General features: G+C 42.4%; 1 protein-coding gene across 1 annotated transcript in view; it reads right to left on the reverse strand.

Annotated features, from left to right (window-relative positions):
• Positions 1 to 25,766, reverse strand: part of Bili (FERM domain-containing protein 8 Bili) — a 218,594-nt gene that overhangs the window by 168,303 nt on the left and 24,525 nt on the right. The window contains exon 3 of the mRNA XM_065222477.1: positions 706 to 1,469. Within this exon, the coding sequence (XP_065078549.1) occupies positions 706 to 1,469 (764 nt within the window). The remainder of the gene's footprint in view (positions 1 to 705; positions 1,470 to 25,766) is intronic.

A 25,766-nucleotide genomic window follows, 5' to 3' on the forward strand; every position in this document is an offset into this window, starting at 1 on the left:
AAGAGAAGTCATAAGTGTAGGCACTGAGATTCACATGAGTGGTTCGTAGCTCAACCAGCTCAACCAACTAGCACGAATTTCAGTTGTTCCTGAAATTTCATCCTGGTAGATACTGACACCCTGGTTACATTATGCTAACTACTTTTTGATACAGTTTTAGTACACTAGCACCAGCACACCAGCACAAGTGTAAACACCCCATTATGGCCTGCTTCCATATGTGCTGGTTCATAATTCTGATTAACCAAAATTGGTGTAATACGATCAAGTTTGTGCCAGAAGTTGATGCGGGAACGTTAATCAGCACCGAAAAACTGTTGTCCCGTCAGCGAAAGCAAAAAAAAAATAAAATTCCGTAACTCATTGGCTAATTGTGCTTGCTTTTCGTCGTTCAATTGCAGCAGATATGTATATCAAACCATATCGTTAAAATGCACCATGCACCTCCATCAGAAGAATCTGCACCGATGGAGCGAGCGTGATTTTCAACAATCTAAATGATCTCCCCTGTTCACTAAGAGCTATGTTCGTAGCCATCAGTTACCTACATTTTCGTAGGAAAATAGACTCACCCACTGCGGATAGCTGTATCAGATAACCGTCGCTTAATTAACGTCACACAGCCATGGAACTGTACATCTCGAAGCCAGTATCCTCCCTACAGCATACCGGTTGCATCCCATTAAGAGCATTTTCGGTACTTACCGGGTGAGTTTTGGTGGTCGCAATCGTCATTATTGTTGCCAGTGTCACTGTTAGTACCCCTACTCACGATGGCTGATGCACCTGATAAGCTGCCGTTTGCCAGTGGCCCACCGCCAGCAGCTAATCCTCCAATGACAGCAGCAGAGCCACCGCTGTTGTTGTTATTATTACTGATATTATTATTAACAGAACTAGCACTGTTGGAAACCGACACAACACTACCCCCACCGCCGCCGCCAGCACCAGAGGAAACGATCCGTTGTACCGAATATTGCTGCTGCTGCTGCTGGTGCTGGTACTGATGCTGTGGTAGCACGCTAGAACCTATCGGCTGTTGCTGTTGCTGTTGCAAAGACAGCGGCGAGGTTGGTCCATTACCATTATTACCGTTATTACTGGGGGCGAAATTATTGACACTATTCACACTGGTGCTCCCGACGGTACAAACCGATTGGCCACCGCCACTACAGTTAGTACTACTAGTGCCGTTGGAACTGATACTGATGCCACTGCTGCTGGAATTGCTGGCTACTGCTACCGCTGTTATGTTGCTATTACAAGTGTCTGCCGATACCGAACTGCCCGTAATCAAGTAAGGCTCTTCTCCACTGCACACCGAGGCTCCACTGCCGCTTCCTCCACCACCGTTAGCACCACCATCGACGCAAACTGGAGCCTGTGATCCTGCACTTCCGCTTACAGCCACTCCACCTCCCACGCGGGCCCGATTTTCTCGCATAAAATCACCGAAAAATATTCGTGACCTGTGAAGGTGGAAACCAAAAGAAAAGAAGATAACAGTTAGTTCAAAATCATCTGATCAGGTTAACAAAACTCTTAATATGAATATTAATCGGATAAGCACATTGGCTACGCCGTGATTTAATCATTTCATTATTCAATAACAACAACCTTTACCAATCAACAACGACTGGGTAAGCATCAAGAATTAATATTCATTTATTCATAGCTCCCCGTGCTCATGCAGTTCTGCTCGTAGAGAAAAACATATTTGCAAAATCCGCAACATTATTCCGACTCGAATGGGGCAACAACAATAACTAACGACGACGACGACGACGATGACGACGGTGCCACCAGCGAAATCCGATTTATCTCCCGTGACGATGAATCCTTTGTGCGTATGATTTTTCATATTGATTTGCACGTGCGATGGATTTGCGATATGACGGCGGGTTCAAACACATTTCCCGGGAAATTTTCCTCCCACTGGCAAAAGATCCATCACCGTCGGTGGGTGAAAAAATCGCTTAGATTTCCCGGAAGACACGGGAGATTTAAGTGAAAGATGCATTGGACGTCTGTGATTTTGTTCAAACGAATGCGAGTCGTGTTTCAATCGATGCTTCGCAAATGTCAAGCCGGAATTGTGTTACGTACACCGAAAATAGATTGAGGATGAAGGGCAGTAAAAGAATTTCTGATAAATGCGTGAGAAATTGTTCCATATTTAGTTAGAAATAAATCATTGTGAAAAGCATAGCGTTGAGATCTGATTTTCGTCATAGTAAATAAGCACAACCCGCCTTTGGCTCCCTTTTTCGAACGCGGGTTTTGAACAAAAAATGGAAAGTTTCCACCAAATATGACTTCTACCAATGTATTTACCTTTCCATTCATACCGTTTAGAGGTTCCTGTCTGCCGGGTTTGAAATAAGTCCCGGTGTTCAGTGCTTAACGGCCAGATAAATAGATAAGTAGTATGTACGATATTTTGTATAGAATTTCTTTTGATGTCTTGTGTTATCTAAAGTCTGAAATGCGCAAAAATTGGTCAACTTCAAATTGGTGTATTTCTGTTAAAAATGCATTAAAAAAAACCTGAAATGCTGCATTTGGAAGTTGAGTGTATATACAATGGTTGCTATGATGAGTTTTCACCGTTTGCTCTCCAGTTTTCAAAATGACGTCCAAGCAAGAGAAGCATCGTGTCAAAATTTTGCTCGCGCAGCAAGAGAATCCGACGTTCTCACACGCCAAGTTGGCAAAATTGCTGGATGTGGCCAAATCGACTGTGACAAACGTTTTAAAAGTGTTTGGGAAGCGTCTGTCGACCGCCAGGAAGCCTGGAAGCGGTGGCAATCGTAATCCGGACGTGGCAGCAACGACGAAGAAGGTGGCGGTGAAATATAAGCGGAATCCTAACCTCTCCATCCGGGACGTCGCTGGCAAGCTCAATGTCTCCCATACTACTGTGCAGCTGGCCAAGAAACGAGCCGGGTTGTCGACGTTTAAGAAGGTGAAGGTGGTGAACCGAGATTACAAACAAAACACGTCGGCAGAGCAGCGGTCCCGAAAGCTGTATACGAATCTGCTCACAAAGTTCGACTGTGTCGTCATGGATGACGAAACTTATGTGAAGGCGGATTTCCAACAGCTTCCGGGACAGGAGTCTTATACCGCATCAGGAAAACACGGCTATCAATGGTATCGAACAAGTTGCTTGCCGAGGCTTCTGTGGTGGAGTGTTCCACATGCCGTGTGCTGGAGTGTCACGAGCACTTCTGGGATATTTCACGACGCACAAAAATAATTTATTTTGGATGTGCGTCAAGTGTGCTGAATTGTTCGAGAATTCACACTTTCGTTCAATATCACGTCCTCATGAGCCTTCCCAACTCGCATCGTTATCGGAGGCAATCAACGATCTGCTTGTCGAAATTAGGCAGCTTTCAACTATGCCCGCCGCTCCACCTGTACTACAAATTCCACCAAAACCTGCTCTCCAGCCCCCTCAAGTTCCAAGATTACGTTACACGCCTATCACACCAGCTCAATACGGTTCCAAGGAAACTACCAAGAACATTGTCACGGTCACGAATCAAAACCCTTCTTCTGACAAGGACAAATTCTGGCTTTATTTGTCACGCATCCGTCCCGATACAACCAACGATGTAATCTCAGCGATGGCCAAGGAATGTCTGGAAATCATCACGGAGCCTGATGTGGTGAAACTCGTACCAAAGGGTAAGGACATTTCGGGTTTGTCATTTATCTCGTTCAAATCGGCCTCGACCCGGAGTTGAAGAACGTGGCATTGGATCCCTAAACATGGCCAGAAGGTATCCTGTTCAGGGAATTTGAAGACTATGGCTCCTCAACTTTTCGAAAGCCAAACTTGGAAGCTTAATCAACGTCCTCACAACCTGACGAGTACTAAACGGCAATCTTCGGGACGCACTGAAAAAAGCCTCATGGAAGCCCCGGAACCAGTCAAAGCAGTCATGATTTGCAGTTACAGTTCCTGTCCTAGCCGTCCCGGACCTGCTTTTGACATCGGTGATGGGATTTTCCAACTCACTACTCCAGGCAAGTACCAATATGTTAAGAACCCTACCGTGCCTGATGCTTCACTGTGTTTTAGCCATACCGATGCCAACGTCTTTGCTGCTCTACGCTCTACTGATTCCACAATCTTGGAATTCACCTCACCGAGACGCACGCCACAAAGCATCTTGGAAGTCCCCGAGCCCTCCGACCCAGTCGAGCCTGCAACGCCAACCTCCACACTTTCACTCTCCGGTGTATCCTGCCATCAAAGTCGTCTCGGCCCTGCGGTCGGAAATGGTGAGGGGGTCTTCCAGTCGGCGTTGCCAGGCAAGTACTTCGATTCGACGTTCCATCCACCTCCTGATAGTTTCGTGGTTTCCAGCTCATTATCCAGCGATGTCAGCAACAGCGCATGCACATACCCTCGCAGTCAAATTGATCCTATCTTCACCATTTACTACCAAAACGTAAGAGGTTTACGAACGAAGACAACCGAGCTCCGCTTAATGCTTTCAACATGCGACTACGACGTTCTGGTTCTCACCGAAACCTGGCTTCGAGCGGACATTCAGGACTGTGAGCTATCGTCAGATTATCATTTCTTCCGCTGCGACCGTAATCGAGCTACCATTCATGCACATCAGTTTCGTTCGAGAATTGCGACCGTCTGGAGCAAGTGGCTGTGCGCATCACTCTGCAGCACCGCTTCCCCGTGTGGACTCCGGGTAGAATAAGAATAGATCCACGAGCAGTCCTTCCCTGTCGTACGAGGCGACTATCTGGACAAGATAGAACGCAAACCATCTAGGCATTAATAGATGAAACGAAAAGAGCACAACCACAACTGAGTACGAAAAGCACTCAGTAAGGTCCAGCACATGTGCCTAAATAGAACGCCAACTATTCGATCATTAACGGATAAAATTGAACAAGTAGAACACTAGCAGAGTTGTTACAAAAACTCAGCTAGGGCAACTACAACTAACTACATAGAACGCTCAACATCCGGGTATTAACGGATGAAGAAATAACACTCAATGATATAATCATTCGGTCAAATCCCAAGGTGTCAGCTGAACCGTGCCGAGGGGATGCATGGCGGAGGACCGGCATTGGAAGCTCTTAACGGAACCTGTAGGGCACCAGGGCACCCCCTACAGTAAAAGTGCCCTTACCACATGATACGGGCCCCATGTGATGGACTGTTCCAACCCGTAACGTAAAACAAAAACCTAAATGGATACACATACCCCCACCCCTTACAACAGAAAAAGGAGCAATCCAAACAATAAGAAAGAAAATTATAAGGATGATAACACATCAAGTACAGATACCATACACACGAAGAAAGCAAGATTGGATAAGAAAGGGCCTAACATACAAAACCAAACCAATCAAGCTAAACAACGCAGGATAAGAACCAGAAGGAAAAGCACTAGGAAAAAGAAAGAGAAAAAACTACTAAAGAAACAAAACGAGACAACCACGGCAGAAACCAAAGAAACAAAAGTAATACAATGGAACATTTGCGGACTCAGAAGCAAAATTCCAGAACTACAACTACTAACCAATGAATACAAACCTGACATCATAGCACTCCAAGAGACAATGTTCAATGATAAAAAATACGTGAAAAGACTCAACGGAAGCAAGTACAAATGGTACCTAAAACCAGGGCTAAACCCGGCAAGAAACGGAGTAGCCCTAGCCATAGAAGAATCCATACTACACGAAGAAATAACACTAAAAACCAAACTACAAGCACTAGCATGTAGAACCAAAGTGAAAGCGCCTACGACATACACATCAATATACATACCACCAAGAAAGCAAACAACCAAAGAAACGAAAAAACAACTACAAGACCTAATCGATCAACTACCTAAACCATTCATACTCATGGGAGACTTTAACGCCCACAGTACACAATGGGGTAGCTTCAAGAATGATAGATGGGGCAAAGCAATACATGAACTCATACAAGAAAACAACTTATAACTACTAAACAATGGAAATAGCACGAAGATAAGCAAAAACTACACGTGCCTATCGGCAGTAGACATAACCCTAGCATCAGGGGACTACAATAATAACCTCATATGGGAAACAGATATAGACAACAGAGGAAGTGATCACTTCCCAATAACTCTGAGCACAAACAACATAAAAGCTAACAACACTGGTAAACCCAAAGGGTTAATCAAACAGGCAAACTGGAAAAAATTCCAAGAGACACTAATCGAAGAACTACCACAAGACAGACCACATCACATAGACAAAATCATAAAAACAATCCAAACGGCGGCAGCCATCATCATACCCAAAACTGACGGCAGAACCAAACACAGAAAGGTCCACTGGTGGAACAAAGAAGTAAAGAAATGCGTCAAAAAGCGAAGAAAAGCACTAAGACAACTAAGAGAACACAAGCAAAACAATGACATCAAAAAATCACTAGTAATTAAACTCAAGAGAGCAAACTCCAGAGCCAAGAAAATCATGAGGGAAGCCAAAAAAGAATCATGGTCAGAATTCTATAGCATAAACCCAGATTCAGATCCCAGTGACTTATGGAACAAGATGAATATACTAAGCGGGAAAAAGAAAAGAGATGAAATTACACTCACCGAGGGAACACAAATAATAAGCGACAAAAAGACAATAGCTGACAGACTGGCCAACTACTTCTATGACCAATCGGCAACAGACAAGTACCCAAGTAAATTCCAAAAGAGAAAAACTGAACACGAGAGCACAACACTAGATATGAACCTACAGGGTCAACCTAAAATATACAACAGAAACTTCTCAATAGAAGAACTGGAAAAAGCACTAAGCGAAGCAAAAGGTAAAGCAGCTGGAATGGATGAAATAAGCTACGAGATGCTAAGAAAACTACCCATCAACACCAAAACAACACTACTCGAGGAGTACAACAGAATCTGGAAGGAAGGGTCCATACCAACAGAGTGGAAAAATGGGCTGGTAATCCCAATTCCCAAAGGAGGAGAAAATAAACATATAGAATCAAACTACAGACCAATAATCTTACTTAGCTGTACCGGCAAAATCCTGGAAAAGATGGTCAATAGAAGACTAATAACGGAACTAGAAGAAAATAATAGACTGAACCACAACCAATTCGCTTTTAGACCAGGAAAAAGCACGGATGACTACTTCATATATCTAGAGAATATACTAATGAAATCCATTCGAAAGGGTTAACATGCGGAATGTGCCTTCCTGGACATCTCAAAGGCATACGACAGAGCATGACGTAGGCCAATACTTGATAAACTATGTGAGTGGGACATAAAAGGGACCATGGCACAATATATACAGAATTTCCTAACTGATAGAACATTCCAAGTAGAAGTGGGAAACACGCGATCAAACACTAAAACACAAGAAAATGGCATACCCCAAGGAGCAACCTTATCAGTAACGCTATTCCTAATAGCAATGAACTCAGTTTTCGAACAAGTCAAAATCAACAAAAATATCAAGATACTAGTCTACGCAGATGACATAGTCATAATTGTAATAGGCATAGTTAAAAAGAAACTAAGAACTAAACTACAAAACACGGTAAACAAAATTGTAAAATGGGCAAACAACATAGGATTCACAATAGCCCCACATAAGTCTAAGATAATCCACATATGCAGAAGCAACGGCCACACAAAACTTGAAAACATCATAATTAACAATGAAGAGGTACCCCTAGTAAATTGTGCAAAACTACTAGGCGTCACAATAGACTCCAGACTAAACTTCAGAAAACACATATCAGAACTAGCTACCGAACTAAAAAACAGAACCAACTTCATTAAGGCCCTTGGTGGAAGATACAAAGGAGCGAATAGAAGAACTTTACTAAGAGTATTCGATGCACTAATCATGTCAAAACTATTATACGGGGCCCACCTTTACTATGATGGTTCAGACAACAAGATAAAACCACTCACCCCAATATATAACCAAACAATAAGAACAATAACCGGAGCATTCAGAACATGCTCAATAGCTAACATACTAGCGGAAGCAGGGATCCTACCCCTAAACACAAGACTAAAACTAAACACAATAAACAAGGCCATAAAGAAACTGGAAAGAGCCACAAACAACAAAACCCAAAGATCACCACTAGTAGGCAGAGCGAACAACTTTGCCATAGAACTAGCCGGTGAGGAAATACCGAAAATAGCTAAAAGAATACACACGCAAGACAGAAAATGGTACAAACAAAAACCAAAAATAGACTGGACAATCAAAAACACCCTAAAAGCAGGAACACAAAACAACATAGTTGCAAAGGTGTTCCTGGAAACAATACAAAAATACCCCAACCATAACAAAATATACACTGATGGATCAGTTAAAGACAATGAAGTAGGCTGCGGCATTGCCGATTATGACACCAACAAAAGCATAAAGCTAAATAAAATGTGCACTATATACTCAGCGGAAGCTAAAGCCCTGGTATACGCAACAAGACACTTCACATCAGTGGATAAAGATACCATAATCTTCACGGACTCAGCGGGATGTTTAGCAGCCCTTGACAAAGGAAACTCAAAACATGCATGGATTGAAGAGATTGAAAAATACGCGAACAAAAACAGAGTAACATTCTGCTGGATCCCAGGCCACACCGGGATTGCAGGAAATGAACTAGCAGACAAACTAGCAGAATTAGGCAGAACAAGCCAATCAAACTTTATGAAAGTACCGGCACAAGATGCTATAAAATGGTTCAAGCAACAAGCGATACGGTCAAACGAAGAGGAATGGTTAAACACAAATACATCATTCCTCAGACAAACCAAACCAACAACACTACCATACAATGACAGGAAAAAAGTCTCAGAACAAAGAGTACTAACTAGAGCAAGACAAGGAAAAACATGGCTATCAGATAGTTATCTACTAAAAAGAACAGACAGACCAAAATGCAGACATTGCAACACCTGGCTAACAGCGGACCACATCATTAGAGAATGCAGAGCGTACGATGCTGAAAGAGAAGAATACAAAACCTCAGATAGGTATATCAATATACAATAACACACACGAGAACGAGAACAACCTAATAAACTTCTTAAGAGAAACAGAAACCTTCCACAGAATGTAAAACACAAATAAGAACAACAGATTCAAAAAGCGGTAGCAAATCAACACACACAGGGACACAATAAAACGAAATCTCTTCGACCTTACTGATAACACAAACACCCAAGCATACCAAACAGAAACACAAACTGAAACCACAAAGACGGGGACGTGGCCATCAAACTGACTAACTAGGCCACGACCAGCAGGACCAGCAGGACCTTCCATGGCCATCCCGTGTGTGGACCTTTCCAGCTTTATCAGCTGCCGCGTTAATTACCAATTACCAGTGCCCTCACGGAGACACCCTTGACGAAATAACTCGCGGAGTTAAAAGTCAAGTAAATGTTAATACCTATACCTGCAGCACCGCTCGCTATTCATCACCGGAATCTATCTCCGTCCTCTCTCCAGCCCGGATTTATACACGTCTCACACTACTGCACAACAGACTATCTTTGAGAGATCTTCGAACGCCGATATCATCTTGGCAATGGGCGACTACAACCTTCCGTTTATGAGTTGGACTTTCGACGAGGACGTGAACGGTTATTTACCATCAAACGCGTCCACTGAACAGGAACTGGCTCTCACGGAACCGATGCTCACTAGCGGGCTAATCCAAGTCAATTCACTGTCTCATTTGAATGGAAGACTGCTTGACTTAGCTTTCATCAGTGATCCGGATAACGTTAACCTTCTTGAGCCTCCGGTCCCTCTACTGGATATGGATCATCATCATAAGCCATTCATCTTACGACTTGATGCCGACTGCAATCCGCCCATGATATCGGACTGTGATTCGTATCCACCTGAATTGGATTTCAGGCACTGCGATTTCGGCTCGTTGAATAATGAACTGTCCACTATCAATTGACCACTTTGTCAAGCAGTTTTGGCGTGATTTTCTACCAGCGATTTCACAAAACTGGACCAACTAATTTCTATTTTTTTATGAAACGCACAAATGTTGGCTACTTTTCTCGAGGTTCTAAAAAAAAAATCTCAAAATAATGTTTTATTACAAAGTTCGAGTGGTAGTAAACGTCATTTTAAGTGCTCGGATAAAGTGGTCAATTGGCAACAGATTCTGGATGGTGTTTATGTCAACGCTATTGCTGACCAATTCTACGACAATCTGTATGAAACACTATATGCGCGCGTTCCTCTCCGGAGGCGTATTACGAGGTTAAGCTCAGTGCAACCCTGGTGGAGCCCTGAGCTACGTAATTTGCGGAACGTATTGCGTAGTTCACGCAAATGATATTTCAGTACCAGAACCAACGAGAGCACAAATAGTCTCCGATTAATCGAAACGAGATACAACGAACTGTTGAAGTCTAGCTATGGGGAGTACGTCCAGCGAACGCAAGCGAATCTGAAGCAGAACCCATCGGCGTTTTGGAAGTTCGTGAAATCACAACGGTATGGTAATCGTATTCTGGACATAGTTGAGTTTAACGGGATCGCTGCTAGCTCCCCTGTGGATGTTGCTAACTTGTTTGCGAGCTTCTTCCAATCAGTTTACAACACCTTCAAGTTTCGATCGCATCCACCAGTACAACCTGAATATCCCAACGTTGCGCTTCTCACCGGACGACGTTATGAAAGCCTTGAATGACCTCGATGTTTCTAAAGGCTCTGGGGTAGATGGTATTCCTCCATCTCTGCTCAATTGTGCCAATCCATAAAGCGGGTAATCGAAGCCGAGCTGAAAACTACCGTGGAATATCAATTCTCTGTTGCATTAGCAAGGTCTTTGAAACCTTAGTGCACAATGCTCTGTACAATGTGGTTCATCCTATAATATCGGAGTTCCAGCATGGGTTTGTCCAGCACCGCTCTACTACTACAAATTTGCAGTGCTACACTAATACTCTGTTTCGAGAGGTAGAAGCCCGGCGACAGGTGGACTCCATTTACATCGACCTTTCAAAAGCATTTGACACAGTGCCACACGTGTACGCTACCGAAAAATTAAGAGCTGTTGGATTCCCTACTTGGTTAGTTGAGTGGATTCTCTCGTACTTGACCGACCGCCATTCCTTCGTTTCGATCAATTCTGCACGCTCGAAGGCCTTCGGGAGTACCGCAAGGAAGTGTGCTCGGCCCAATGCTGTTTGTCCTTTTCGTCGACGATCTGTGCCTTCAGATTTCTTCATTTAAGCAAATGTTCGCCGACGACCTGAAGATGTTCAGAGTCATCGCGACCGTACTCGACTGCCTCGCCCTGCAAAATGACATAAATGGGCCTATGGTGCCAAGAAAATGGTATGAGTGTCAACATAGGAAAATGCAAGGTGATATCGTTTTCCCGTCGGAGCACCACCGTCAACCACCAATACACAATTGGATCCGTGTCATTAGAGCGTGTTACCTCAATTTGTGCTCTTGGTGTTACTATTGACTCGAAGTTAAGATTCAACGAACATGTTGCACTTGTCACGGCTAAAGCTTCTACGGTTCTTGGATGCATTCGACGCTATACGTGGCAGTTTACATACATGTTTGCACAAAAAACATTGTTCTGTACTTTGGTACGTAGCATCCTGGAATACGCGGCCTCTGTCTGGACACCTTATCACGCATCGCTGATCATCAGAGTCGAAAGAATTCAGAAGGTTTTCATTCGATTCGCGCTGCGTAGCCTTCCACGGAGCGACCCTCTAAATCTGCCTGACTACACTGCACGCTGTATGCTGATTGATTTGGAAACCTCACGTGCTAGGCGCGCAAACATGCAGCAACTAGTTATTTTCGACTTACTGCGTGGCAACATTGATTGTCCTCAACTACTACAGGATGTCCCTCTATAGTTCCACCCCGACAGTTGAGGAGCTCACACCTTGTCACTGTGCCGGCTCACCGGACTGCTAACGGTTTCAACAATCCATTCGACGCTTGTCTGCGAGCTTTTAACGATACTAACGAGGATTTCGATTTTGTGATTAGCAAAAGTACTTTTAAAAATAGGATTAATAATATTAGGTAAAGTAGTCTGTACGATTTTTATTTTTTATCAAAGATGAAACAACAAATAAAAGAGACGGAGGCTGAAATTTTCAAAACCGTCAAACTATCGGAGTTCCCGAAAAAAATATCTCGTCTGGCAGGCCATATGCACGTGTGGTCTAAAAAGCGGCATTTTCATTACTAAGGGAACCATCAATCAAGAGATCTACGTCCAGGAGTGCCTTGAAAAGCGGCTGCTACCATTCCTAAAGACCTGTGCTGTTCTGGCTGGACTTGGCGATCGATCAATCAATCGAGTGGTGCGATGCGAACAACGTGGTTGTGGTACTCAAAGACCACAACCCTCCCAACAGCCCACAACTCCGCCTTTCGAACGGTATTGGGCCTTGGTCAATCGGAATATCAAAAAAAAACTAATAAATCCACCGAAAACGAGCAGCAGTTTAAATCTAACTGGCGTTCGGCGGCGAATAAGGTCGATGAGACCACTGTGCAAATTTTAATGGAAGGGGTTAAGCGGAAGGCACGGCTGCTCGGATGTGGCAAACCAAAAGAATAAACGAATATTTTTTTCCTTTAAATATATGAATTGAACTACCAAAAGAAAAATAAGAAGATTTTTGTTACATGAATTTTGACTGAAAGTAACGATTTTTTGTCGACCAATTTTTGCGCGTACCAGTCTTTATTATTATCACTTATAATAATTTTTGTTAGTGTAGAGAAGAGAGCAATCCTACCGTCTGACCCGAAACAGACTCTCGAATAAATTGAATAAACTTGGCTTTTGGTCGTTTTTGTGTTTTATAGTTCGTGTGAGTGTCCCGAATCCCTACACCGTGTCCAATATATTCTCATACACCTTTTCATCTTGTCGTAGTGGTGAAGCTACAGTTCATACACTTTATATGGATTGGTGTAATCTTGCACTGTGTTTACACAAACCATTGACGGTTCTGTTTGCTTATTTTCATGCAGTATCCATCTTTTATCAACGATGAAAGAATTTCGAGCTGTGGTAATACAAAAGTTTTTGGAAGGAGAGCGCCCTGGCGCTATTTTCAAGAGTTTGCAGAATCTGGGAGTAAAGCGGGATTTTGTGTATCGAACCATTAGAAGGTACCGTGAGACTTCCTCGTTAGATGACCGGAAAAGATCCGGCCGAAGACGTTCAGCTAGGACTGAACGAGTGATTAAGACCGTCAGGGAACGAGTTCGACGAAAATCACAACGCTCTCTACGTAAAATGGCCGCTGATCTCAATGTCTCGAAATCGACCATGCACAATGTACTCAAGCAGGACCTGGGATGCCAAGCTTTCAAGAAACGTAAAGTTCACGGAGTTTCGGAACCTTCCAAGAAGAAACGGCTTGAAAGAGCAACTCTCCTACTATCGCGGCCCGCTGGACGAGCCTTTGTCTTTTCCGATGAAAAGTTATTTGTCCTGCAGCAGTCTCACAATGTCCAAAACGACAGGTTGTGGGCGTGTAGGTCCAGGGACATCCCAGATAGGGACAGAAACATTCCACGGTTCCAAAGCGCCGCTTCCGTGATGGTATGGGGAGGTATTTGCAAGCGCGGCAAACTACCGCTTGTTTTTATCGAGAAAGGGGTTAAGATCAACGCTTTATAATATAAAATGGAAGTTTTGCAGAATGTCGTGAAGCCAAGCTTAGAAATAATGTACGGAAAGGATGATTACGTGTTTCAGCAGGACGGCGCGCCTTCTCATACAGCAAACTTGGTCCAAAACTGGTGTCGAGCAAATTTGACCGACTTTTTGGCCAAGGATGAATGGCCTCCCAGTTCACCAGATCTAAACCCCTAGGATCACAATAAAACTGATGTGAAATAATCGATGTTTGAATTTGTATGAGAATATATTGGACACGGTGTAGATTTCGGTGGCCATAGTCCACACCGCGTGTTCAGCTTATCGAACAGCGAACACCCGGTATTCGAAAATTAGTTCTTCAAAATCTCGGTAAATCCCGGGATCGCGAGAAAATTTTGAAGATTCTTATATCTATCTAAATTTCCATGAAATAATGCTTTTATGCAATTTAGTAGCTTGAGAATAAATATCAAGGATACAAAATTGAACTATGTCCGGTTTTAGCAGACAGTTTACTTAAAATAAGATGTTAAAAAGCAAAATTCATTTTTGCTTTTATCGGAGAAGGATGTTATCATCTTAGAGTAAATGTCCATGGAATCCGATACAATAAACTCTCTATCTATCCGTTCACTTTTTCTTGATACCAGTTAACACAATCTTCAAACTGTGTGTCAAGCCTTCAATCAAATCATAGAGAAAGGTGCTGTTCGCACCAGTCACCACTTTCACGGGTTTCTACCTCGGCGGTTGGCCGTTTCAAGAACCCCATGCTTCCCACGGTTGAGATACTGGAAGTTCAGAAACTGGGCTCAGTATCTTTCAGCGAGGGTAAAAAGAGTTTTACCCTCACATCCTCGTTTCGGGTGACCTTTTCTGATTCAGCCCTTCCTCACTACATCGAGCTGGGAAAACTTCGGCTACCTGTGCGCTTGTTTGTTCCTCGGGTCATGAACTGCCAAAACTTCAAACAGTTGAGATATACGACCTCTCACTGTGGCAGCAAGGCACGCTGTTCCAAATGCGGAGAGAAGCACGAGGATGGCGCCTGCACAGTCTCTACACCAGAATGCGTGTTCTGTAGAAGAACTTCTCATGGTCTCTCGTCGTGCTCGGCGTACAAGCAACGCGGGGAGAAACTACAACGCTCTCTTAAGGAGCGTTCCAGGCAGTCTTTTTTCAGCAATGCTAAAGACAATCCTACCATCGACCAACGACAAAAATCCCTTTGCTGTTTTGTCTGATGACGAGTCTGACTCTGACTTGGCTGAGAAGGGAGTTTCTTTCAGTTTTCCGGAAGGTTCTGCACGGTAACGAAAACGCATCCGTTCGCAGAAAGTTGCAGATCAGAAACCCCAAATCAGCTTGCCCAAATCAAGGAATGGTGAGAAAAAGGAGACTTCTACTCCTCCTTCATTCCGCAGAACTGAATATACTCAGAATTTTCCATCTCTCCCGGGACATCCAAGACCCCTGATGTCCCATTTTTAAGAACAGAAGCCCCTTCTTTATCTGCGTTGTTCTCATTTGATACAATTGTGGACGATATTCTCAAGTACCTCAATGCTTCCTTCTGTGAAGACCCTCTTGAAGCAATTGAAATTGAAGTGGCCCCTCATTGCAGCAATCATTTCCTTCTATGGATAATTTTCCAAACGAGGTCGGGGATTTGATCACTGTTCTACAGTGGAATTGTCGAAGTCTTATTCTTAAATTAGACGTAGACAATATCTTACGGGAAGGTACTGGGGGTAAATCGAAAAACTAAAATTGCGACCGTCACGAAAAGGTGTAATTTTTTGAACGCTATAAGCTTTGTCATTTATAGATGAAATTAAAATCCGAATACACCAATCTATAGGAAATACCTTTCGTAAGCTGTTGCAATAAACTTTTTTTCAATTTTTCATAAAAAACTGTTTTAAAAATGGACAAATAAAAAGTGATAACTTTATCTCTGTTTTCATTAAAATAAACGTTCTCCCCAAACCCAGTCCTCATAATCAGAAAAGTTATAAAACAGCGCTGCTAATGTGCCTCAACTCATTTTCGCTTCAGACGGCGGGTAAACAGGTAGCAGCAGCAGCAGCAGCAGTAGGAAGGCGGTTCCTGTCAAGCGTGCAAAGTTCGAGTTTCACGCGTCGTTCCCGTCGAGATCATTGGCTGCTGGTAGCGGCGTCGCCTCGATGGCGCAAGCGCTCCTTGCCTGAATAACTACAAATCTCGATTACTTTTCGGAAGGATATATCAGCTTTTGTAAACAACGCATTTTATCGTCGGTTTGGCATAACTAATAGCTCGCCCCACATACTAACACCGCTAACAGGTTGGGAAAATTTTCCCCTATCTGATGGTAGTACTAGCATGCGTGGGCGAGCTACCAGTTACGCCAAATCGACGATCAAATGCGTTGTTTACAAAAGCTGATACGTTCCTTCGAAAAAGTAATCGAGATATACTTCTTGGGCTTTGTATCAATTGCCGGGTTAAATTTAACTCGTTGTTAAACGTGACATTTCGTAAGTTATTATCAATGTTCGAAAATGCCGGAAATTGATCAGTTTTCAAACAGAACTCAGCCACGGTTACCAAAATTTAACTTCTAGTCGGTCCGAAATAACCACGCTCGTATAGCAGGGTTATTCGAAAACTCATCTGTCATTTTTAATCACGAGTTAAATTAAACCCACCCATTGCGACACAGCCTTGGAAGTAAAATTAGGGCCATCCATAAATTACGTATATTTTTAACCAATTAACCCCCCTCCCCCCTCGGAGCGTGTTTTGCAATACACCTAATACATGGCCGGTCCCAACTTCTGAAACCCCTCTGCTCCTTCAACTACTACGTTATTTATGAAAGTTCCCCAATCATTGGGCAACACCGAAAGACAGGAGCACACACCACACAAAATGGGTTGGACATTTATGCAAAATTTCGGTATTGATCGTCAATATTTCGCGATCAGAACATTTCGACAGTAAGCATGCATAAGGGCCTATACGCGATGATCGATTCTCTTCGTCGATTTTCTCTTTTGTTAATAACTCGCTAGATTTAACGTTTCTCAGTGCGTTTGCTGTTGCTTTTGATAGCCAATACAACCTGTTACTACTCTGCATTGAACAAATTCTAGAAAATTGTTTCGCTTAGCTGTAGCAATCCAAAGAGAAAATCGATGAAGAGAATCGATCATCGTGTATTCGCCCTTATGCATGCTCACTGTCGATTTAAGCTTAAAATCCCTCCATATAATTCTCGGTTCATCTTTAATCTATTGATTGAATTACGAACTAACGTTTTCTGAACGCACATTCATTATTTTGCATAAGAAAACGGGAACGGGGTGTTTCTGTGATGATAAAAAGGATTTTCCTACACACATTACACTTTTCTGTACCAAGCACTGAAATTATCAGACGGTACCTCTATTTATGCTTTTAGATTAGCTATGAAAGTCCCTCCTACTTGGAAAATTATGCTATAGAACGGTTTATTCAACCCCAGTTTTTTTGCTGATGGGGGCGAGGCATAGCAAGCCGTTCGATTGAATAATTCTTCAAGTAGAGGGACTTGCAATGCTTATCTCTTAGCATAAATAGAGATACCATCGAGTTTTTTTTCAGTGCTAGGTTCTGAAATTCGACACTGAACGTTCAAAAGGGCCAACTTTTAATGTTTGATTCTCTTCATCGATTTTCTGTTCACAGCTAAGCGAAACAATTAATCATTTTGTCAAACTTCTGCATTCATGTTCCATCAGATGTCGATACTGTTATTTTTAGTGACATGTATCGGAAATTGCACACAATCTGTTTTCCGTTAATTGTTCACAGAGGACACTGCAGTGCAGAACATATCTGGTACCTCTATATCAGTGCCAACATTTCAAAGGGGCGTAATTGCTTTTGTAAACAATGGCTTGAGCTATCGATTTCACGCAAATAAAATCCCATCCCTTCAAATTAACAATGCAAGCTGGTAAAGGAAACATTTGTCTACCTGCTGGTGTCATTACTCTTCATGAGTATACTTTTATTCGCGAGAAATCGATGGCTAAAGCCATTGTTTACAAATGCAATTACACCCCTTTGAAATGTTGACACTGATATATCCATTTAGATTAATATTCGAAGTCCCTTCTTTTTTACACATTCTGCACACAAAATAGCTCACCCCTCACAGAATTTCCCGCCAATTTTTATGAATGGGGCGGGGCAGAAAGTATATTTTGCGGAGAATATGTAAAAAAAAAGAGGGACTTCAAATGTTAAAGTAAATGCGTATATTTATAGAGGTACCAGACATGTTTTGTAGTGTCAGGTACTCTATTTTGTAATATGTGAAAGGGAAATGACAAATCGAGTGTCATCAAAATACATGGCATGTTGAGAGATTGAGGTCGTGAGAGCAAATTTTCTCTCTCAAATTTGAATTTGTTGGCTCTCTGGGGACTGGTAGTAACGCAGGTAAACCTGTATGGGGAAAAACCATTTTTTTTAGTTGTAGTTTGTTTAACAATAATTTCCGGGGAAAAAAGTGAACGACAAAGTCCCTGACTAATTTCTTTAGATTGTCGTTCGCTTTTTTTTTTTTTTTGAGCTGGATATGCACCGAAAGCGAATTATACCCACTTCTCTCAATTTCTATATGGGGATTTTTATCACTTCAAGTTGAACATTGCATTAGGTCCTAAGTAACACTGACAAGATTCTCTTCGTCGACTTTCTCCTTGAATCCACTCGGCCCAGGTATTTTCAGCACACATATCGATAAAAGAAGTTTTTATCTAGCATCTAATACGACAAACACAACAAGAAACGATTCTGTGCTCAAGTTATTAAGGCTGTGTTCCATTTGGTGAATTTTTACTTAAATTTGACAGATGGAAAAATTTCAAATAAACCTGCTATCCCAGCAGACTTATTTCTGACAGACAAGGAATAAATTTGACAGACGCTTTCTCGAAAATCAGCCGATGTACAACAGAGGGATTTTCGAACATCTTCATTTATTTTCGAAGTGTCAAATCCAAGTGAAAATTTTCCAAATGGAACACAGCCTTAGTATTGTTTTTATTTGTTCAATCGGTAGATAAAAGATGTACCGAGAACATGGCTAATTGATATCATCTCGATCAACTACGAAATGTTGCATAACATTGATGCAAAATTGTGCACTCCGTTTTTGTGTGTGCATTTATTTTTAGCGTTTTGAAGTTGAATCGCTGAGGATCAATCTCATTACAATAGAAAAATTTCAAGAGTACATATATCAGCTCTCACAAAACTTATAACAAAGAAACTGGAACTTCACGTTTGTTGCAGTCCAGTACACAAGGAGTTTCAATTTCATGAGTGATGTCACAACCGTCCAAGATTTGTGTCCTAGAAATCTTGAAGTGATAGGGAATATCAGCCATCATGACGGTCATTGTTGGACGCTTCAATGAATCACCTGAAGAAAGCCTTACTGATATCTGATTGTAATTTAGGAACCAAATGAAATAGAATATGTATTCGCATTTTTATGAGGTCCTGAAATTAACCAAGTTTTACTAAGTAGGAAATCCAAAATATGTACATTGGACCGAAATCATAGGTTCTGTATTTTAAATCAATATCTAGATAAAATGCACGAGAATTTCACTACACAGCTTAACGTAGTCTACGTCAACCCTGCGGTCGTGTCTTGTACACAACCCCACCAATTTTTTTAGTTGACAACCAGGTTGCAAATACTCATTTCAGTTAAAACAATGTTCTTTTTTTATTATGAAATAATTAGATGCATATTTGTAATAGGTAAGATACAAGAAGAGGTTGCAAAGAATGTGTTTGACATATTAAACCTGTTTATTTCACTTCATGAGAGTCACATCAGCGATTTTTCACACACTCACTCACTCAGCGATCAGCAAATCGCTGATTGTGACTCATAGAAAGCAAAATTTACAGGTTTTGTGTTTCAAACGCATACTTTGTAACCTCTTCTTGTAAGTTACAAGTAAAACATGTCATCATACCATCTTTTGGTTTTATTATTCCGAAAAACATTATTTTAGCTGAAATGAGTATTTGCAACCTTGGTTCACAATAATGATTGTGATGCATTTGCTCTTTTTTATGGTTTTAACATTATTCGACTGGATCGTGAGGATTCGCGTGGAGGAGGGGTACTTTTGGGGATCAAAAATGCCATTCCATCTATAGAGTGAATCTTCCACAATTTCCAGGTATTGAAATTGTCGCCTGTCAGGCTATTGTTAAAGGCAAGAGCCTTTGTATTTCTTCTGTGTATATTCCTCCCCGAGTTTCAATTAATCAAAAACAACTTTCAGATATCTGTTCAGTTCTTCCAACTCCACGGTTGATTATGAGAGATTTTAATTCTCACGGGACAGGCTGGAGGAACTGTATGATGACAACCGTTCTACTTTGATACATGACCTCTATGACAACTTCAATATGACAATTATTAACAATGGAGAAGTAACACGTTTGGCTGGTCCATCCTCGAATGGAAGTAAATTAGACCTCACACTTTGCTCTAACCCATTATCGTTGGATTGCATGTGGAATGTGATTCAGGATCCCCACGGTAGTGATCACTTGCCGTTCAAAATTTCGATTGCCAGTGGGTTCAATCCGTCGGAATCCGTTAACGTCACGTACGATCTCACCAGTAATATCGATTGGACAACGTTCAAGGCCACGATAGATGAAGCCGTGTCGTCGGTAGAAGGGCTTCCACCTTTGGAGGAATATAACTTCCTCTCCAATACTATCTTGGAAAGCGCGCTTCGAGCTCAAACTCGGCCGGTTCCTGGAACGTCTTTCCGTAGGAAACCTTCTTCCCCTTGGTGATACCAGCAATGCACTGAGGTTTATCGTAAGTCCGACGCGTTTACGCTTTCCGGAAACGTGGAACACCCGTGCATTTCGAAGCGTGCTCTTGTCTTGAACGCGAACTCAAGAGCCTCATCAAAGCCAAAAAACGCGGATACTTCGTGAACGAAACGTCGATGAATACGCTTTGGAACGCGGCGTGAAGGATGCGTAACCGGTCTTCGAACAACGAGAGCGAGGAGTACTCAGATCGTTGGATTCTCAAGTTCGCGCGAAAAGTATGTCCTGATTCCGTACCGACACAGATGATTCCTCGCGAAGCGACGAATTCGGTAGACGAGATCAGCCAGCCTTTTTCAATGCTGGAGCTCTCACTCGCGCTCCTTTCGTGTGGCAATTCGGCCCCGGGAGCTGATAGAATCAAGTTCAACTTGATGAAAAACCTCCCAGACGTCGCTAAGAGGCACAACTTGTTTTGTCAGTTCCTGGAGAGTTATAGCCATTAAAAAGCTTGGAAAACTCGCGATAGATCATAACTCGTATCGTCCTATCGCGATGTTATCGTGCATTCGAAATTTTTTGGAGAAAATGATCCTTTTTCGCTTGGACAAATTGGTTGAGACGAACCACCTACTCTCAGATACTCAATTTGGTTTCCGTATGGGCAAGGGAATGAACGACTGTCTCGCGTTTCCTCCCACAGAAATTCAGTTGGCTTTTGCTAAAAAAAAGAGCAAATGGCTTCTGTGTTCTTATCATGGGGGCTTTTGATTCAGTTTCAGTTGAAGTGCTTTCAGACAAACTCCACGCATGTGGCCTTTTTTCATTAATTAATAACTGTTTGTACAATTTGTTGTCAGAGAAACATATGAGCTTTTCTCATGGAAACTCTACAGCTTCTCGATTTAGTTACATGGGTCTCCCCCAGGGCTCATGTTTAAGCCTCCTTTTGTATAATTTCACATCAGAGAAATTGACAATTGTCTAAGTGACAACTACGCGTTGAGACAACTTGCAGATGACAGCGTAGTATCTATGACAGGGCCTAAAGGAGTCGACCTGTAAGGACCCTTACAGGATACCTTAGACAACTTGTCTATTTGGGCTATCGAGCTAGGTATCGAATTCTCTTTATAAAAAATCTGAGTTGGTCATTTTTTCTAGGAAGCCATTCCCAGGAACATCATTTGCGTGTATTTATTCAAAGATTGCTTTAGATTCAGCTGAACTTGATTTTTTCTGCTCAAATTTATCATAAGTATGTGATGCTCAGTTAACCCGTTTCATTTTTAAGTGTATTGTGGAGTATTTGACAGTATTTCCAAGTTTTAATGTTAGTGAAAGCCACCATCTTGGATTTTAAAATGGCGTCAAAAATTTCTTTTTGGTTCCAACACGTCACTACGATTCCAAAAATATCCATATTTTTGGGATATTTGACACTATTTTTCAGTTCTTATGTAGCCTTTGATTTCAAAATGGTTTCTGGCATACATTTTTAGCTCCTACATATCGCTCCAATTCCAAAAATACCCATGTTGTGGAGTATTTCACAGTTTTTTTTTAGTTTTCCTATAACTGGAAGTCACTGGATTTAAAAATGGCGTCGCACATGGATTTCCGCTTCATACTCGTCACCCCATTTCCAAAAATACCCATATTGTGTGCCAAACTGTACTCTCTTTCTCTAACCGGAAGCTGCCATATAGGATTACAAAATGGCGTAAAAAATCGATTTTCAGTCCCTAAACATCACTCCGTTTCCAAAAATAGCCATATTGTGAGGTATTTGACAGTATTTTTCAGTTTTTCTGCAACCGGAAGCCACCATCTTCAAAATGGTGTCAGATATGGGTTTCCAGTCCCTATACGTCACCCCGATACCAAAAATACACATATTGTGGGGTAGGTCACTCCGCACACCAATCTTGGGTCAACATTTTTCTCAGTGTGCCGTATGTGTGCCACAGTTGTGCCGATTTTGCCGCAAGCAAGATGCGATTTTTTGTAAAATACCTATACTATGGTAAATTTGGCAATCCGGTATTTCTGACAGCTAGATTTTTTTGGTTTGCAATCGCAACGGCCACGAAAATGTCGAATATCGATCTCGGTGAGGATTCCTTCTACCGACGAATAAAATGCCTCTATGCCAACTGGAAGGAACTAGAGTTTTTCCATGATGATTCGCTGCAGAAGGTGGATTGCATTCTGACGGCGGTCGGTGTAGACGAGGAAACCATCTACAGCAAATCCACCTCGCAGCAGACCTGGCTGCTGGGATACGAGCTGACCGATACGATTACGGTGCTGTGGGAAAAGTCCATATTTTTCCTGACCAGCAAGAAGGTGAAACTGTTGGTTCGGGACAAAGACAAGGCCAATTTTGAAAAGCTGCTGGAGGCGATGAAATGATCCAAGGATGGCAAAACGCTGAGCGTCTTCTTCAAGGATAACTTCCCGGGTGAACTCTGTGAATCGTGGTGAGCCTTCGTCAAGGACAAGAGCTTCGACACGGTGGGCATCAGCATCCCAATCGGGTATATCATGTGCTCCAAGGAGGACTCCGAGGTTATCACCATCAAGAAGGCCTGCCTGGTGACGGTAGACGTATTAAACAAGTACCTCAAGGATTACATCATGGAGATTATCGATGCAGATAAGAAAGTCAAACATGCCAAACTGTCGGAGGGTGTTCAGCAAGCAACATATGTGCTCTGGGTGCGCGTTACAAGTCCTACTGCTCTAATGTTGTCCGAACGTTGCTGGTCAATCCAACGGAAACGATTTGGAAGCACTACACCTTTCTGCTCAATCTGGAAGAGGAACTGCTGAAGGTGATAATTCATGGTAAGAAGCTCTCGGAGGTTTTCGACGTCGGAATGTATTATGCCAAGAAGAAGGAGCTCAAGTTAAGACGTTCGGTTTTGCCATCGGGTTGGAGTTCCGGGAGATTTCGATGGTTAATTAATTAGGTTGAGTGGTAGCAATAAAAATTTCGTGTGATTGTGCCGTGAAAAATAGTTTGGTATTGTTCAAGTGAGTTTGGAAATCCTTGTCATCTAGGAAGTTGTTTTCTTCGGCGAAGTTGTTCAGTGGATCAAAACCAAATCGTTGGTGGACAGAAGTTCGGAATTTTCTCACTCTGCGGTGCTAGTGTGTTTGAATTTTTGATTTCCTTTTTTATGTTATATCTTGAAATCCTTGCCATCTAGGAAGATGCTGTCTTGGGAAAAGTTGTTCAGTAGATCAAGACCAAACGTTTGGTTTACAAAAGTTTGGAATTTTCTCTATAAGCGGCGCTAATGTGCTTGAATTTGTAGTTCCCTAGTTTACGTTATAACTTGAAATCCTTGTCATCTAGAAAGTTGGTGTCTTGAGAAAAGTTGTTCAGTGGATCAAGTCCTGGTGATTGGTGGACAGAAGATCGGAATTCTTTCACTATGCGGCGCTAGTGTGCTTGAATTTGTAATTTCCTTATTTGTGTTATGTTGTGTTGTTGTTGTTGTGTTGTTTTTGTGTTACAATCTAAAAAGCTGCTGCCTATTGCGAAGTTGTTCATTGGACCAAGACCTAATGGTTGGTAGACAGAAGTTCGGAATTGTCTCACTCACCAACCATTACCGAAGACAGTAAACTTCTATATATCCAGGATCGCGAGATATTCCATGTTGATCCCTATTAGGTAAAATTCCATATGCTACGTGTACTCCATTTACGCGATTCTCTCGCGTAAACGGAATCATTCGAGACCAATGTAACTGGAATTCGTGTAGACCGAGTTCACGTTCTTCGGGGAGAGAGTGTACCTATAAGCCATAGGATTAAGGTACGGACCCACCCTTCTTCTCCTTCTTTCCTTTATTTATCGTCGGTCTCTGTTCCGCAATCTAGTGCCAATCACCGACGGACATCGATTGCCATCCATTGACGGCAATCGAATATGCAGGAAGGCAGCATTCACACCTCCGTAGAATATCACACCCATTCAACACATAGGCCGGAACGGAAAACGTCTATATAGCAACTGGAAATGAATACTTTGAAATGTAATTCTCTACATCTCAAATTGGCCACGGAGTATCAAATTAAATTCCAGGAGCTTCTGTCTAGAGCCAAGGTAGCAGAGGAGTGTGGATCGGATAGGAAACGGAAGCTGCACGATAGGAAGCTAAACAGACTACGACACGAGTCTCAACGTCGTCTCACTCCACTGATGGGTTGATTGTCAACCGATCGATGACCGCATTCACGGCCCCAAAAGGCCTGGGTTCAATCCCAGTCGCCGCCACCGGGATTTTCTGAGGCATAAAATCTCTGAAAGGGAAGAAAAGCCGTTCTTCCCCTGTTCATGAGTTGATGGGTCGATAGATATGATTCGGGTGTGAGAGCTGCCTTCCTGGCGTCGGTAGCATTGGTTCTCATCACGGAAAACAAGTCAAGGAGAAAAAAGAAACAAGGGGCTAGGATACGCGATTACAACAAAGCTAGAAACTTACAACATCAGCACAGAATACGGTCAGGACTATCACATCGAACATAATCAAGGGCGGACAGGAACAAAGTCGCAGCAACGAAAAGGAAATTCGGATTGTAAATGAGCTGGAAAGTAAAGCAGAATATTGTGTGAAAGGAGACGAGGGTAACGCGATCGTTATTATGGACAGGGACGATAACGACAATCCGATGACAACGAAGATTTACAACGGACCTTATAGGCAGCTTCAAGTAGATCCCTTACAGAGCATGGTGAAACACGTGGAGAAAACACTGAATAAGTGTAAATCAATATTAGAAGATGGAGCAGTTCGTTTACGGGAATCCAATCCCATTCTGGATCAAAGGTCTCCCCAAAGTCCACAAACCGGGGAATTAAATGAGAGAGATCGTGTTTGCAGTTGGTTCCCCTACCCACAAACTAGCGAAGTGGCTAGTCACGGAGTTCAGTTCCAGAGTAAGGCAGTTAATAACACCCAGGAGTTCGCCCAGCAGTTACAATCTTCAGTAGACATCAACGAGGATCAAGAATATGGTATCTTTCGACGTCACGTTTTCCCAGCGTACCGGTCAAGAAAGCGGTCAACCATTTGGAGGACTGGCTATTAATACAACGACAGGATGCAGCATGGAAAACCAAGCTTCGGACGTAGCTTAAGCTGACCCGCCTTTTTATGGAAGAGAACTACTTCTTTTTCCGAGGTAACCTCTACAAGCAGACGAA

Source organism: Ochlerotatus camptorhynchus, unplaced genomic scaffold (genome assembly GCF_037179485.1).
Source record: "Ochlerotatus camptorhynchus isolate MF236.1 unplaced genomic scaffold, CSIRO-AGI_Acam_v1.1 ptg000170l, whole genome shotgun sequence".
In the NCBI taxonomy this organism is placed as follows: Eukaryota; Metazoa; Arthropoda; class Insecta; order Diptera; family Culicidae; genus Ochlerotatus; species Ochlerotatus camptorhynchus.